Source organism: Solenopsis invicta, chromosome 14, assembly GCF_016802725.1.
Source record: "Solenopsis invicta isolate M01_SB chromosome 14, UNIL_Sinv_3.0, whole genome shotgun sequence".
NCBI lineage: Eukaryota > Metazoa > Arthropoda > Insecta > Hymenoptera > Formicidae > Solenopsis > Solenopsis invicta.
Window position 1 is genome coordinate 1,736,447 of NC_052677.1, and position 18,693 is coordinate 1,755,139.

Here is an 18,693-nt window from a genome sequence, read left to right on the forward strand (position 1 = left end):
CACTCTGACGAATATAATCGTTCAAGTTTCAATAGAAAATATTAATTATAAATAAAGTTATTTAATAAAATAAAAATAGATACCATATTTATTAAAATGAAAATGGGTGCCATATTACCCTCTTCTTTTCTTATTATTTTTTAATAATATATTTCATGTCAGATTTTGTGTTAATGACGCGTTTGCATTAATTTACGATAAATATTCAACAAATGAGAATAAAAATATTACTTGTAAATAAAGTCTTTTAGGTGATAAAGTGCAAGAGCTTACGTCAGAACTGATAATACCATGCATTTACATATACACAATCGAGTTTCTCTTAAAAACAGAACTTGTTGCATGATATAGTGATAGAAAAACAATTTCGCACTGTGTTCATAGAACTTTGAAATCAGCGAGCCTAAACATTTCTTCTGGTTTTACTTTAATATGCAGCTATTATCTATATCCACATTTGTGCTAATATTTTTAAATATCAATATTCTGTTTTGTAAAGGTAACTATTTAGGTTTTAAGCTAAAATTAAATTAAATTTAAATTACTTGTATTTATAGATTATAAAATATATAGTAATAAATGTAGTTCTACTTTTCAGTAAAGAATATTTACTAGTACAACTTGTAACTTTTTCCTATAATATTACAAGCCTCAATGTTTGAAATTTTACACGCACGCACGCACGCACGCACGCACACACACACACACACACACACACACACACAAACACACACACACACACACACACACACATAAACCCACATATATTGAACTTATTACCAGTATTAAAAAATTTAAATCATGTTGGCTGATAGTTTTATAAATAGTACGACTTATTTTTGTATAAATTGATTTTTATTGCTTTTTTTTGGATGTAAATGTTTTAAATGAAATTATTGTAAAGTACTCATCTGACCATTTTAGCGTGATACTTATATATACAAAATAATGTATTATATAAAATTATTATATTTAAAACAACCTTTTGTACTAGTTTACAAAAAATTTATTTATATTGAACTAGATGACGTATTTCTTATAAATTTTTGAATGCTGAAAAATATGCAAGCCAATTCTTATCGTGTTTTCAAAATACTTAATTAAGGTGTATTATAAAAAAAAAATGTTTTTTGTAATATTTTGTGTTGTATTTTGAAATTTGAAATTGTTTTTAAGAAAATAACTTTATCTTGAAATTCTGATTAGAAATCATAAATACATTGTTATTCTTTATATAATGCTTTTCTTTATTTTGATATCTTTCAATACAGTTATACTATTCGTATAAAGGATTTAAATACAAAAGTTTGTGAACATATTAAATTTTCTGCTTATTATTACGATGAAGTTATATACATACTTATAATTTACAATTTGTAACATTCGATACACAATATAATTTATCAGTTCTATTAAATATATATTATATACAAGGTTTACCTTGAAAAGCATCCACAAATTATATAGTGTTATTTCTTGATAAAAATTGAGTCAAAAAGTCTTGAACTATTATTTTTATTAGTGCTTAATAAAGGAGTAGATAATTATTGAGTAAAGCTAACCCAATCAGCGTCGTCCTTTCGGTAGACATACGAGGTGTGTTCAAAAAATACCGGGAATTTTCGTTTTTTGAAAAAAATATTTATTTATTCGTCTACATTAATGTTGTCGCCTTCAAAATAGTCACCATTAGATATTATGCACTTATGCCAGCGCTTCTTCCAATCCCCGAAACACTTCTCAAACTCGATCTTTGGGATAGCCTTTAGCTCTTTCAGCGATGCGCTTTTAATGTCATCTATGCTTGTAAAACGATGGCCCTTTAAGGTTCTCTTTATTTTTGGAAATAGGAAAAAGTCACACGGAGCCATGTCTGGCGAATATGGAGGCTGGGGCATCATTACAGTATTGTTTTTGGCCAAAAATTCACGAACAAGCAATGAAGTGTGAGCAGGTGCATTATCGTGGTGCAAAAGCCATGAATTGTTTTTCCATTGATATGCCAATTGATATGCCAACATCATCAGCGACTTCTCTGATTGTGATTCGGCGATTGTTCATAACCATTTCTTTCACTTTTTCGACGTTTTCATCGGTTCTTGATGTGCTGGGGCGTCCTTGGCGTTCGTCTTCACGGCCATCTTGGAAACGATTATACCACTCGTAAACTCTTGTTTTACTCATAGCAGACTCATCATAGGCCTTTGTTAACATTTCACACACTTTGTTACACTTTATGTTATTTTTTACGCAAAATTTGATACAAATTCTTTGACCCATTTTTTTTCAGAAACGAAAATCGCCGAGCTCATAAAAACACGTGTAACCTTAGCGGCTGCCACAGACAAAGTAAACAATGAATACAGCTCAACATTTCAGCATACTTCAGGGGCATGTATACCAACATAAACAAAAAAAAAAATTTGACTGTCGGACTCTCCAAACCCGCGAAATTTAAAAATTCCCGTTACTTTTTAAACACACCTCGTACGTCGATGAACCGCGCGCTTGGTATATGCGTGAGCACTCGCCACTACGTTGCTAGTTTTCTCTGCAACTTTGCACTGCCGATACTGTATAATATTCTTATGCATTGTAATAATGTAAAAAATTTTATTTTACATTAAAATTTCTTCCGTTAGAAGCATTTCTTTACAGTACATTTCGACAAAGAATAAAACTCTTGTCAAAATGTATAAGATTACATGATACTTACATAAAAAATCTACAATTTTTTCGCTTACAAATTATTCCAGAGTTGTTCTTTATAATGTCGAAACTTTGTGCATTTTTTCACCTAGAATAGATACATAATCTTTTGTTTGTAATTTTTTATTTAAATTATATTTTAAATAATATTTTAAATATTATATTTTAAATTATATCTTAAATAATTTCTATGAAATTCTCTCATAAAATTTTGTTTTTTATGTATTGTAAATAGAGATGATTTTATTAATTAAAAAATTTATTTCTGAAACAGAAGTTTCTACAGAAAATGTAGGAATATTAAAAACGACATAATAAGACAGATAACAAGACAAACTTCCTTATTATCAACATATGAAGATTTGGATAAGCAAAATATAAATTCCGTATTGTGTTATAATATTTCTTAAATAATCCGTTTTTTCAGAAATCTTTGCATTAAAACTTAAATCTCGGAAACGCATTATTTAGTGAATATTCCTTGCTTGTGGTTTCGTCCATTCAGTTTAAAAGAATAAGTTTTTTTTTAAGAATTTATTTTAACAATTTCATACTTAAATAAGCTTAAAATAAAACCAAGTTAAATGTTAAAAAATAAAAAAAACATAAAAAATGGATTATTTAAGAAATATTTTAACATAAAACAGAATTTATTTTTTTGCTTATCTAAATCATATGTTGATAATGAGGAAATTTGTTTTGTTATCTGCCTTATTGTGTGGTTTTTAAAGATCCTAAATTTTCTGTAGAAACTTCTGTTTCAGAAATAAATTTTTAAAGTAATAAACCCACATAACAAAACTTGATCCCAGGGATATCCTGCAGATGTATGTCAAGGGATTTCTAATATTCTGAGGATGTGCTTAGATAAACTTAAGAGGTCCTAAAGATATCCTGTGGATGTCTGAATGTCCGCTATGTAAAGCCCTAGGATATCATAATTCAGATATCCTCAGGATGTCCAATGGATGTCTTAAAATAACTTTTAGGACTTTCTAATTCTATGAATTTTTCCAAAATATTTACATAAATATTATTGCACCACATAATTCCAATGAACAAAACAATATTTTTGTAACATTTTAAAAAAACATTTTTTTGCAAAAAAAAGATCTTGGGAATTTTCTTTTGGAAATTCCCAGCGGTCACTCATCCAAGTTGTGACCGCGGTGGACGATGCTTGACTTCTACGACTGCTGCGAACTGAATCCCTCGTGATGATCTGTGAACACTTTATGCTAATACATTTATATAACTGACAGATTAGGTGAACATATATTATTAAAAAGATGAACCGTATAATTAAAACATATTTTTTATATAAATATATATAAAATTATAGTTTCTTTAGTAATTTTTACAAATGCGAAATAGCATCTGAAATAACTTTTGTTATTTGTTTAAATAAGAATGCAACTAGAAATATATGCCAATATAATACAATAATTAATTTCTAAAAAAAAATATTTAAAAAAATATTAAAAAAACATTTAAAAAACATTTAGAAGTATTGTTTGCTCATTGGGATGTAAATCGAGTTTTTTCAACCATGGACTTATTTTGTCTATCGATAATATTTATGTTTCTCAATAGTATTGTGTTTAAGATAGAAATTTCGAACTTTCAAATCAAAAAAGCAAAAGCACAAGTTTTAAATAGTTAATATATGTTATTCGAAAACTTAAATAATTACATATAGCTCAATGGAATAGTCCCGCAGATGAAAAAATCATTAGGGATATCAAAATCATACGTGTTTGACGTGTTTATAATCCAGACGGCAAACCTCGTAGGGACGTCCTAGGGACGTCTATGAGATGTTGTAACACCTATCCTATTCACGTCCCTGGACATTCAGAACTGATTCAGGATCGTCCGAGAACGTTTTGTGTTGTTAAAATTTGTATATTATTAGTAATAAAAAAATTTTTTTTTTCTGATTATAATAAAATACACTAAGGACTTTAATGGCAATTACAAACGATATCTAAGGATATCCTATGGATGATTTTACATTTTGGATCAGAATAGGATCAATCCGATCAAAATAGGATATTCTAAGGAGATTCATTGCTATGTAGGAAGTCATCTGTAATTACAATACATAGAGAACAAATTTTATGAGAGAATTTCTTAAAGATTATTTAAAGTATAATTTAAATAAAAAATAACAAGCAAAAGATTATGTGTCTGTTCTATGTAAAAGGATGCACCGAGTTTTGAATTTATGAAGAACAATTTTGAAATAATTTATAAGCAAAAACATTGTAGATATTCTATATAAGCATTGTGTAATCTTATACATTTTGACGAGAGTTCCATTCCTTGTAAAAATTTTCTATAAAGAAATGCTTCTAGCGGAAGAAATATAATTTTTAATGTAAAACATAGGGGTCAGTCAAATGAAAACGAGATAGACTGTACATACTGTAATATACAGTCCGCCTCGTTTTCATTTGACTGCACCTTATAAAATTTTTTGCATCATTAAAACGCGTAAGAATATTATATATTATCGGCAATGCAAAGTTGCAGAAAAAACTAGCAACGTAGTGGCGAGCGCTCACGTATAGTGTCAAGCATGTGGTTCATCGACGTATGTCTAAAGGACGACGCTGATTGGATTAGCTTTACTCAATAATTACTGCTGTATTAAGCACTATCAAAAAAAATGGTTTATGACTTTTCGACTCAGTTTTTAGCAAGGAATAACTATATCATTAGTAGGCACTTTCTAAGTTACAGCCTGTATATTTATACAATAAAAAATAAAATGTAATTTTAACATTATTGCATGTCCCAGAAAGTTCACTCTAAATTTTAAGTTAAAGTAACTCTAAAGTTAAGTTAAAATAAGAGTTATTTTAATTTAACTTTTGAGTTATTTTAACTTAAAATTTAGAGTGGACTTTCTGGGACATTTTATTTCTTACTCTTTGTGCGTGTGCTTGTGCGTGCGTGCGTGCGTGTGCATGCGTGCGTGCGTGTACGTTTACGTGTATATATGCAGGTCCGACGAGAGGAGGGTGATGACGGGTTCATTCACCCCGTGCCCATAATTTTTTGGGGGCCCCAATTTTTTAGAGGAGAAAAGAGTAATATGGTATCTATTTTTATTTTATTAAATAACTTTGTTTATAATTAACATTTTCTATTAAAAATTGAACGATTACATTTGTCAAAGTGTTGTTTGACAAGTTCTAGACTCAAAGTAATAAAATATTTATTATTTAGTAAGTGATTTATAAAAATTTAATACACTGCAAAATCGGTGGAAGAAAAAAAGTGGTTGTAATATGGCTATCTATAAAAATAAATTTAAAAAATTGGTTTAGCTTAAAAGAAACACAGTACCTTGTTACAAAATTATATATTTTTAATTTTCCATTGTGTAGAATTTTCCTAATTTCAAATTTTCCTGCGTTCGAAAGATTTAAAAGTATCGAAAACATTAGAAATTTCATTAAAAATACCATTTTAACCCTGTTTAACATTAAACAACAAACATAAAATGATGTCTCTAATGTTTCTAAACACCTTTCTTTAGAATGACAATCGGTTTATCGAAGAAATATTTTGATATAAAAATTTTGCTTAAAAAACTATATTAACAAAATTCCATGTTATTGTTTTAACTTTATATAATTAACTTGAAATTGATACGGCCGAAAAAAGGTTAAATAACAAGAAAACACTTGAGTGTATATACCTTTGTGTGATAACATACTCAAGTTTAAGAATAATGAAGAAGTATATGTAATTAAAAGTTAAAGTGTACTTTGAAAAAGTTTAAAAGTGCTCAAAAGTAAAAGTGCCTTATAACAATTGTCAGTTATTATGTATTGGCATATTAGTATCACTACAAAACAACGGGCTACTAAACGAATAACTCCATAAGCAATTATTAGAATACGTCACCTAATAACGGAAATAATAGCCATATTGTCGACAGTAGCCATAATACCTTCTTCTTTTCTAATAATGTGCTCCTTACTTATTTTCTAAAAATTTTATCTAATTTGATATGTAACAAACCACCTTCCAACGCCCCCCCCGGACCGCCTAACCGTCCGAGCCGTTCGGCCGAACAACCTCCGGACGGCAATTATCGGCGCATAGCGCCTAATAATATAACCAGAAACCGAGCGAGCGAGCAAGTGCTTCCACGCGCTTTACATCTCCGTGCGCACGCGTTCTTGTTCCGTCGCCGTCCGCAGCCACGCTACGCGCGCGTGGCCCAAATTGAGAGACCCAAGATCGAGTGGCGGGGATGCTGCCTCCGGACCGTTCCGCCGAAACACGCCGCATATTTCCCCACCTCGATCCTCGGGTATATAAGTCGCCGACCAAAGACCACCTTGTCCGCTTCTGGCCGGTCCGCCGTCGTGTCGCGCCACCGCACAGTGGGATAGAATACGGAAAAAGTGGCCAAAAGTCAACTTTTTAATTTTGATAAAGTAAACATACGGTACTCATGTGGACATGTCAGTACATATATTCTCAACATTTTATAACTTTTGGTCAAGTACTTTTTTTGTAGCAATAATAGTTTGAGAAAGTTGCATATGATATGTAGTAAATATATGTATAAAGTAAAGCATTTTACATCGTTAATCAATTATATAATTCGAGTTTTTTATTTTATTGCTTTCTAAGGAAGTATACAAATCATGAAAATAGTAGATACTTTTCGTTATATTGACTCTGAGAGTTTAAAAAATATTAAACTGACGGACAACTTACTATTTTCTTACAGAGTAACGCACTACCGAAACGTCGTTCCACGAAGTTCCACTTCCAATAAATAAATTTGACGTGCCAATGTGTTCCTTCAAATGTGTATTTTAATGTAAATATGCTACTTTTTGCTACTTTTTATGTTTAAACACCTAATATCACTTAGAAATGTATATTGATGTGAACGTCAATTTTTAAAGCGCTCAAGGGGATAGGCTGCTGAGAAAATTGCAAAAATTCACAGTTCGATTATATAATTATCAGAAGTCATGTCTGCATTATTTTAATCGTTGAGCACGATTTCGAAGTTGGAATTATAATATTCAAAATGGCAGATCCAATATGGCGGATCAAAATGCAAAAAGTAGTCGGACTTTAATACTCTGAGAAAAATTGCTTAATTAACAAACGTATATTTAGATATGATAAAAGAAATATTTCTCAATTATAATGAAATATTTAATTTTAATAAATATGATACAGTTAAAAAATATTCACCTAAATCTACACTATCAAGTTGCAGCTTCAGTTTACTCAAAATATGATTTATAATATAACCTTGTCCACTTCTGAGTTATAACCTTTTAATGTTCTGCGAAGATAGTTTATTTTTATAATTCTAAATACAAATTCATGTTCAGCGAGCCGAAAAATCTACAAATACAAGTCGATATTAATATACAACTACTTTTTGCATTTTTGTCCTCCATATTGGTTCCGCCATTTTAAATTTTCTAAATTTGATATCGGATTCGAAATTAGAGACCTCAAAAACATCTAAATAACAAGTTTCAAGCGAATTCAGTCGATTTTGATAATTTTGTCCGTCATATTGTATTCGCCATTTTGAATTTTGAATTTTTGACATTAAATTCGAAATCAGCGATCCCCAAAACCCCCCTATACCAAGTTTCAAGCGAATTCAGTCGATTTTGATAATTTTGTCCGTCATATTGTATCCGCCATTTTGAATTTTGAATTTTTGACATCAAATTCGAAATCAGCGACCCCAAAAACCTCCCTATACCAAGTTTCAAGCGAATTCAGTCGATTTTGATAATTTTGTCCGTCATATTGTATCCGCCATTTTGAATTTTGAATTTTTGACATCAAATTCGAAATCAGCGACCCCAAAAACCTCCCTATACCAAGTTTCATGCAAATCCATCAACATTTTGAATTTTGGCCAGTTTTTCCGTATTCTATCCCACTGTCGACCAAAGACCACCTTGTCCGCTTCTGGCCGGTCCGCCGTACAGAAGTCACCCAAGTTGAGGAAGAGATCGAGCGCCTCGGTCTCTGTCAAGACACTTGACACTTGACCGCTCCCGATACCGTTCGGAATCCGCTTCCTCACTCGCCACAACGGGCTCAAGTAAACTTGGGCCCTGTCAAGCTACTTGACACAGGGCAATCTTTCCAGCATCCCGAGGCCCGCGCTACCACGCGTAAGGGGGTACGGTGCTCCGTGCCTCCACCAAGCGCACTTGGCGTGAGGTAGTACCACCCGGCGATTGCAATCAGCGGTATTAACCGCCTCGCGACGGGCCAAGCGGAACCAAGTATGAACGCATGGATCCGTGTACGCGTTACGCCCCGCCGTACCGCACCACGCGCCGCGCTTTGCAACGCGTTTTCACGGCCTGCAATAACAAAGCCGCCTGAGTTCCGAGAAAAGAGCTCACCGCCATTCCGAGAAACGCGTTTCGTGATACCAAGGCTTGTAAATAGACTTGTAAATAGATTTCCGGATTTTGTCCGCGAATATATTGTGACGTCCGTCCGCGCGCTACAAAATTGCTATTGTAAAATTCGCGCTAATTAACGTCAGGTCTCGTTTTCCGCATTACCGCAATTACGTTACGGACGCCATTTTTTACTACCATACTCATGTGTATTTTATTTCCATAATTCTGCACCTAATAAATGCGATTATTTTGTTGTAAACACCAAAACGAAGTCTAATTCCTTTGACGACCCTTTGCGTTCGCGTTCCCGTGCCGATCACCGTCCGTGCGTAAAGTGTGGTCGTTACAGATATAAAATAAAAATAAATAAATTCACCTAATTAAATATATAAAAAGAAAATAACTTTTCCGATGTTATAAAATTACTGTTAAAGTTCTTCCATGTATATATAAAGATAGCACTATTCCATTATATTTCAAGCTTATATTCTGATGCATAATTTACACATTTAAAAATCACATTAATAATTATAGTAATAGTTGCTTTATGAAACAAGAATGAAAATTTCATCGCTCTTGTTCTATGAAAACGCAAGATTACGGGCTCGAAATTTTCTTCCCCTAGGCCCGAATTTTCTCTTCACGACCCTGTGCGTGCGTGCGTGCGTGCGTGCGTGCGTGTGTTTTATGTTTTTATGCAATAGAATAATTCTCACTGTCAGACAGTTGATCGCAAGGGTGCCCCGTGTATGCGCCCGCGTTGGACGGTGAGTTACGCCGCCTCTGTTAACCATGTTTACACGGCCCGTGATTTGCTAACTTTATTTTCTTTTAATTCAAAAAGTAACCGTCGGACAAAATTTTGGTATAAGAAAAATCGTCTCAGAATTTACCCAAGAACACGTTTTTATAGAGACACATGGGTCTTTCTGAATTACCCTGTATAGATACATAATTTTCTTATGAAATAGTTACTTGGGGCACTTCAACAAGACACTTTATATTTCTAATATACGTATAACTTATTCAACGAGAGAAATTCAATAGGTTGGAAACTTGTTTTACGCAAACTCCTCTTACAAAAAAGCCTCAAGCGTATCTATGGAAGTATACGGTACTGACAAGGAAAGGCTCCGAGGTGTCCACCTTCGATTTTGACGATTCTTTAACCTTTAAATACGTAAGTGGGTCTGAGAGATCCCATATGAAGTTTTGAACGCTTGCTGTGTAAAGACGGAATGAAATAGGAGGTTTGAACCAAGACGTAAAAAAAGTTTGAAATCTCCTCTTTCGATTGATATGGTTGATCAACTTTTTTGGTCAACTAGAATTCGAACGACACGGCAGCAAAGTTTTGTTAGGATCAATGCGACCAATATAGTGTGTAAATGAAACTTTTTTTGTGAGTATTTTACATAAAAAAGCTGGACAAAATACGTTCGAACAGGTCGGTTTGCGGATTTTACTCGCATATACTCTGTCTAAAGTTGGAATACTATAAAATGCTGTAGAAAAGAGAGTTTTTCCGAAATATATCATGAAACACATTAATTTTCAATTTTAGACATGATTTAATCAAACATACCTCATATTAGCCTTGTTACATAAGTACATTTTTTAATAGAACTGACAATGATATAATTTTTTTTTAAAGTATGAAATTTTAGTTTTAAAACGCCGTATTGTAAAGTTTTTCAAAGTTTTTTGTTGCAAAGATATGATTTTTTTTTAAAGTGGATTTTTTGATGCTCAAAAATACCTCATATTCTCCATGTTACATAATTATACTTTTTAATAGGAGTGACTTTGCCAAACTTTATTTTGAAAGTGTAATTCTTTAGCTTTAAAACGCTGTATTTGAAAGTTTTTAAACGTTTTTTGTTGCAAAAATATGATTTTTTGAAGGAAAAGTAAATTTTTGACCAATTTCTCATTTTTGCTTAATGATTTTTCTTTTATAACTTCATAATAAATTATTTTTCGGCAATGCCGATTATGCAGTCATACTCCTGAGATTTTGAACTTTTATTTAAAAAAAAATCGTAGAAAAATATTGATTGTAATCAAAGTTATAGCTTCTCAAAGTTGAAAAAGTCTCCTAGACCCAAAAATGTGTTTCCGTATTTTACAGGATCGATGTGCTTAAGGGTTAATATGTTTTAGTCCAGATAAAAATAAAGGACACGTATTATGTACTCATACGTACTTTTAGAGAGTGAAATAACCCTTTGAAGAAAATTGGTTTTCTTCTTTCGAAGTATATCGTCGAAACTATAGTAGATAGAAAATTATATTCTAATTCAAAGTTGAATGGCTTGAAGAGTACATTATAAAAATAACACAGAAAAATTAAAAAAGTTTTTTTTAATAATTTTCCCCATCACTTACCTCTTTTTCCAAATTTTCTATTTCCTTTTATAAGCAATGTTACATCTGGTGGATAATTTTTTTTTCTTTTTTTTGCGTCATCTGTTTTAGACTTGCCTAGCTATAACGAATTAAATACGGAACTACCCTCCGACTAATTAAATAAAATCTTTATCCGCACAGAAATCATAATTTGCTATCACTATAATTCCAATAAAATTCTGTCTAGGCAAATCTCAATACGGCTCTTACATGTGTGGCGTCCGTCCAACCGCTACTATAATGCATTCACGCGCTTAGAATAATTCTACGGCGTCACCGCTATGCGGCGCTCAAACTCAAGGTCCGCCGGTGTGCCCGTCAGACCGTCACCGGACGCGCGCGCGCGCACCCGCCTAGTTCCGCGGCGCTACCGCTACGCGGTGTCCGAACTCGGGAGTCAAGCGCGGACAAAATCAAGATATAAGGGGCTCCGCGAGCCTCGAGAAACCAGGCTTTGTTCGGCAATCCACCGCGAGACCAATTTAGGTTTTTGTTATATAATCACCGGTTTTGATTCCAATTAGGTTTTTTTTAGTGAGGGGGCCCTGAAAGGGCCGTTTCGTTCTTGATGTTCCGGTTACGCCGGGTCAGCACTGCTGACTCAGCAGTTCTGGAACGGTGTTACCGTTCGGGCTGCGTTTTCTCGCGGATGCCGCGGATGGCCGTGCACGTGATCTCAGTGAAGTATTAAATTCAGAGGAATAAAGGTACATTAAGATCTCCCCCCCCCCACAGTTAAATGAGATAAATCTATAGAGAAATTTAGCAAGGTTATAATTAGGCTTAATAATTAAAACAAAAAGTGCAATTAATATGATAAATCTATAAAGAAATTTAACAAGGCTATAATTATGCTTGATAATTGAAACAAAAAAGTGCAATTATATAGAAATGAAGAAAAAGATATCGAAATAAATTTTAATCATGTTTTTACATATTTAAATCAAATAAAACATTTTATTTGACAGAATCATAAGAATACCAACATTTGTTGCAAGGGTAAGGAAAACTGCCAAAAACCTTACCAGTATTCATACTACAAAAAAATATATTTTATAAATGTAATTTATAACTAACATTACATAAATTTACATTAAATGATGAACATATGTTAAATAAAAATATATTTTATATGAAGAAAATAACTATTTAATGTAATCACAAATAAAAAATTAAATAATGAACACATAAAATTAAACCTAATAAACAAAAAAATTATCACAAAGAAATAATGAACAAAATATTGCACATGGCTTACATATTATATTACATTATACAGATTATCACAATGAAATATTGAATAAAATATTGCACATGGTTTACATACACTGTTAGAAATTTCTGTAGGAATTTTCAGGTACGTGTGACTGAAGCTTTATGCAGTTAGCGTTTCTCAAATTTACTATACGAAACTGAAAATTTTAGAAACAGCAACTGCATAAAGCTTTAGTCACACGTACCTGAAATTTTTGTTACTCTTTAGTAATTTTCAGTAACAATGACTAAATTCAACTTCAGACATATATTACTGAAATTTTTTTAGTTTAGGAATTTTCAGTATCTCTAACTGAAAATTTCAATGGGTAAAAAAATTTATATCGGTCTATTAATTTTAATATATATGTAGTTTATAATTATATATCTTATATTCTATATATAGATATATATATAGATATATAGAATATAAGATATATAATTATAAACTATAATATATATTAAAATTATTAAACCGATAAAAATGTTTTCTTATATATTTCTTATATTTCTTTATATATAATAAATTTTATATATCTAATATTATATATACTATATATCTTGGCACCTAAATAGTAAGATAATATGAACTAAATATGTTATATGCCATGCAAGCCACTGAGTATACATACGTATCAAATGTATATCAAAAACTATTAGTTATGAAAAGTTGTTTTTGAGTGTTTATTTAATGCAATGAGAATACTGTCTATAACATATACACACTTAGTTGTTTGTTTAAACATACTTTGTTCGTATTATATGTTTATTTATATGTCAAGATAAATATTATAAGCAATAATATATCAAAATTAATAAACCGAATAATAATATCATTATAATCGTTTAAAATAATACTTAATCAAATCTTTAAAATAGAAAACTATATCACATACGTCATTTTATATAACATAATATCACATTTTCAGTAAAATTCTGAATAATGACACTTGTTTTTGCACACTGTATCATTCACTGCCACTTCTGGCCACTTCTCACCACTGAGAGATTGCAAAGGATGTCTTCCTGTTGAGTTGTACGCGGGAAAAAAACTGCGCAGAGTACACTGCGCAACTTCATCCAGTCACGATATCTTAAACTTCTGTTACCATTTAGTAATTTTAAAAAACCATTTGTAATTCTGAGATAGAGTATCGGAATTTTAAGAGAAATTTAGTAAATTTGCATTAAATGTTACTTAATTTCGTTTTCAGCATCCCAATTTCGGAAAATTAAGTTACTTTAGTAACTTAAATTTGATGGAATTTTACGAACATTTCTAACAGTGTATTATATAGCATTATTTTAAAATAATTTTTTTTTAATTTTTTAAAAATAAAATATTTTCTGAAAAATTAAACATATGAAACATAGGAATCCTAAACCGTATTAATCTGAAACTTATTAAACACAAATATTAATAATATGTAATATTATACAGATTGGCTAGATGGATATGTAAATTAAAAGAAAATAAAAAATGTAATTTAAATTAAATTAAAATTTAAGTTAAACTAAAATAAAATAAAAAATAAAAATAATATTTAAATTAAATAATATTAAAAATAAAATACAAAATAAGTTAAAAGTCAATCATTATTAGATGAACTGCATTGCTCGATATAAATTTCAAGATTTGTGTAATTTTAAGTCCGGAATCAACTTCGCAATTTATGCAATTTCAGCCTGAAAACTTGAACGCACTATGCAAATTGCGGAAAGAGTCTCCTTAGATAGCCGATTTCGTTTCTTATTTTTAACATCTGTAACTATTGAAAAAATCTGTTCGGCTACGGCATTTGAATGGGGAAGAGAAAAAACCGCTTCAACTAATAATTTTAAATTTGAAAATATTTGTTTCCCGTTAAAATCTTTCAATTTTAATATTTTTCTCCACATCTCATTTATTGCTAAAGACGCTAATTCTTTTTTCTTTGTATCGTTAAAAACTGATGGGAGAATCATCCATTCATATGCTAATTTTGAAAAATCAATACAATTTCCTATTTGCGCGGCAATATAAGTTAAATCTTTAATTTTAATTCTATCTTTGTCAAAAAGAGCAATATCCGGATTTAAAAAAGTTAATTTTTGAAAAAAATTATCTTTATATGGCAAACGTTTCAACATTTCCGAACTGCTGTTTTATAAAATTTTAAACAATTATATCTAATTTCTTGAGCGCATTCTAAAGTTAATGTTGCCAAAATATTTTCGCACTCAGGTCTCACACGTACATCATTTAAATGACGGATCATCTATGTTTAAATTAACGATATCTTTCAAAGCCTTTGCAGTCATAAAATCTATGGCAATTTGTCGAATTATTTGCTGGCTTTTTTCAAATAATTTATGTACCAAAATATCGCATTATTGAAAAAAAGCATTAAAACTGTTAAAGAAATTTAATGAATATTTCAAAAATAATAAATATGATTTTATTGTGTTATCATTTAACTGTGTCAAAATAAGTTCTGCAGATGATAAGTTATCTTCAGTTACTGCTAAAATAAAGAAATTTTTTAAAACATCCCAATTTTTTAGAATTCTAATTACACACTTGTCTAAAACCAGCCATCTTGTATTCGGTAATTTAAGAATTTTATTTTGTTCTACAGAAAAGAATTTTTGAAATTCTTTCAAAATTGCACATCTCTTTGCACTGCCCGAAATGTAAGTGGCAATACTTCTAATTAAATTTTCACAAAATGCCGGTAACTCTTCACAAGCTTTACTAGCTACAATCGCGGATGAATGACAAATGCAATTTAATAATACTACACCCGGAACCCGTGCTGGTAAACGTGAAAAAAAAAAGAATTATTACGTCCAATTATTACAGACGCGTTATCACTTGCTATTCCGACTATATTTTCAAACGTTTTTTTTTCTTTCTAAAAGTTCTTTAAATTTTTCAAAAATTTTATTTATCAAACAATCTATAGCATCCAAAGGTATTAAATTTAACAATTGTGTTTTTACTTTATTTACGGAAAATAATTTGACAAGAACACACATAAGTTTTGTATCCGCGATGTCAGTGCTTTTTTCATCTATTAAAATCGAAAATCGACGCGACCGTAAAATTTCTACAAGTTTTTCGGTTTCTCGTTCCGCGATAACATCTTTAACGATATTGCAACACTTAATTTGAGCCAGTAAAAGATCTTGTGCAATGTCAGAATCTATAAAAATTTTTTTTAACAAAGGAGTTAAATGATCTGCAGTGTAAAACGCAACATTATGTTCCGCAAAAAAGGCTGCTAACTTTATTTCCGCGCATTTAACTTGTTCGGTGTGAGAAATTTTATTAGAGCAAGGCTTTGATTTTTATCTGTTAATTTACTTATATGTTTGGCCGTCTGCGCATGACGTTTTAAATCTGTTTTGCAGCATCTAATAACAATATTGCACAAAGTACATAATGCTTTATCATTGTCTGTAAGATATGGAGCCAACCATCCTTTAAAAATATCTTCATCTAGCCAAGATTGTTTAAAAATTCTTTCTTTTTTAATGGCACCTTTACCAATTTCAGGATTCATGTTTAGTTATAATAAAAAAATGTAAATAAATTAATAGATATTAATAATAAATTAACATACTTAACTTTTTTTTTATAGTTGGAAAACACTTTTATAGGTCCCCGGTGCTGAGGGGACAGGAACGCGGGGTATGTGAGACTCTTCGACCTAGAAGTGGCCGGCATACTCACTAAAACCCAATTTTTTCCGTCTGGGCTCGGGACGGATCACGGGATTGAAGTAGCATGCACCGCGATCCGTCCTAGTCCAAACGGGTCCCCGCCCGAGAGCAAGAACCCCCCTCCGGAGTTAGCGGCCAGAGCTTGAGCCGCAGCCGCCCGAACCGGGGTGCCGGGTGTGCATCGGGCCCCCGTGGAAGAGGGCTCTAGGCACGCACTCCCGCATCCCAAGCCCCAAGACGGGTCAGTCAGGCAACTATCCCGCCGCTGATTCCGCCCAAGGCGTACTTCCTCAACAGTGGACAGGGTAGGGCTCTCTGTCCGGTCTAGCCGGCGCTGCGAGGGTCCCTCCCCCCCCCCACTGTTCCTTCTTGGCTTACCTCAAACCCCTGGTAGGGGGGAGCAGTTGGCCGCGCCAGCGAGCCCTTCCGTCGACGACATATTGCCGTCCCCGGAAAAGCTCCAGAGGGCAGGGAGAGGGCGGCAAAACCCACACCCTCTTCCTGCCCAGCCTTCGCGTTGTTCTGTTGTTATTACTACTAAGGGGGAGGAGGAGGTCTCTGCTGATGTTATTGTAGGAACCTTGCGCTCCCCCCCCCCTTTCGCCTCTTCTCTGGCGGCGCGTCGGGAGCTTCTTCCTGCGCTCGCTCTGCTGCCTCCTGCGCCATGACAGTGAGGCAAAAGCATCCCAATTCTCGGGGGCAGCCCTCCCCACAACTGTGGGAGATGCAGCTTGCCCCCTATCATTTCCACAAGGGGCGCGCCGCTCTGCCACCCACGCTGGGCACCCCTCTAGGGTGTGTTGGGCCGTGTTCCGTTCCTCAGGGCAGTGGTGACACTTTGGTGTGGCCTCCCGCCGGTCATCTCGTGCAGGTACTCTCCGAAGCAACTATGTCCAGAGAGCACCTGCGTCATATGGAAAGTAAAATCTCCATACGACCTTTCCAGCCATTCTTTCAGACCGGGCTAGAAGGCCTCCACCACCCTTAGGCCCACCCTGGCGTGGAAGTCGCTTCTGCCAGTGCTGGATGACGCCCGCCTTGGCCAGGTTTCTCCTGGCTTCTGGCATTTTGGGCGTCACCACCGTGCCCTCTCGGGCCAATTCCTCCTTCCACTCGTACGTGTCGAGCGTCCAACCCCTGATGGCCATTCGGTGCTGTTCTCGATACAGAATGTTGAGGTTGCGCTTGCTGGCCACCAGAGACTCGTACCACACAGGGGCACCGTATAGCGTAATAGAGCGCATCACGCCCATGTAGAGGTGACGTACATTCTCCCTTGGGCCCCCCAGGTTGGGCATAATGAGACCAAAGCGTGTTATCGGTTTGCCCAACCTGGAGGCCACCCACTTAAAATGTGGACCAAAGGTCCACTTCGAGTCCAGGATCAGTTCCAGATACTTCATCTGGGACTTCACCTGGACCCTGGACTCGAGTGCCTTCCACATCGATCATGTGCCACCGCGGATCCACCTTCCTGGGCCCGCCGAGCCACAATGCCTCCGTCTTGTGCAGGATTACTTTGAGACCCAGCGGATCCTCCTTACCATCACATCGCAATGCCCTCGGCCGCCGTCCGTCGCACCTCTCCCCAGTTGTCGCCGGAGATCACAACAAGGGTGTCATCGGCGTAGCATACCAATGACACCCTCGCCGGGGTACATCGATTGATGGTCCAATCATAGCCTATATTTCACAGAAGTGGTTCAAGGACCGACCCCTGTGGAACACCCCGCGTGATTGTCCGGCTCATGCGTCCCCCGTCTCTATCCCCGCAGGTGATCGCGCGGCCCCCGAGGTAGGCACTAGTAGTCTCCTCGAGATACAGGGGAACGCCTTTCCTGCGGAACCCCTTCCTGATACTCCCCCAGGGCAGAGTGTTAAAAGCGTTGGAGATATCCAGGCTGATAGCCAACACCACTCTGCCCCGGGAGACTGCTTTATCGACCAGGGATCTCAACCGCCGGATAGTTCCGACGGTCGATCTCCCCGGTCTGAAGCCGTACTGGCAGTATTCCAGGTCGGGGCCCACTGAGAAGTGCGCCGTGACCCGGTCGGCCAGAACCCTCTCATACAGTTTACCGACTTCATCTATAAGGCAGATGGGTCGGTAAGTTGGCGGGTCGTTGGCGAGCCGGCCCTCCGTGGGTAGGAGGACCAGCCTTGCCTCCTTCCACGGGGAGGAAAACCGCTC

The 18,693-nt window shown here is 34.5% G+C and overlaps 1 protein-coding gene across 2 annotated transcripts in view; it reads left to right on the forward strand.

Moving 5' to 3' along the window:
* The first annotated feature begins 356 nt into the window (after nt 1-356).
* The window catches only part of LOC113005344 (oxidoreductase ptaE), a 296,040-nt gene continuing 277,703 nt past the window's right edge, over nt 357-18,693 (forward strand). For both annotated transcript variants that reach the window (XM_039457182.1, XM_039457183.1), the window contains exon 1: nt 357-499. In XM_039457182.1, the coding sequence (XP_039313116.1) occupies nt 433-499 (67 nt within the window). In that variant the 5' untranslated portion in view covers nt 357-432. The remainder of the gene's footprint in view (nt 500-18,693) is intronic.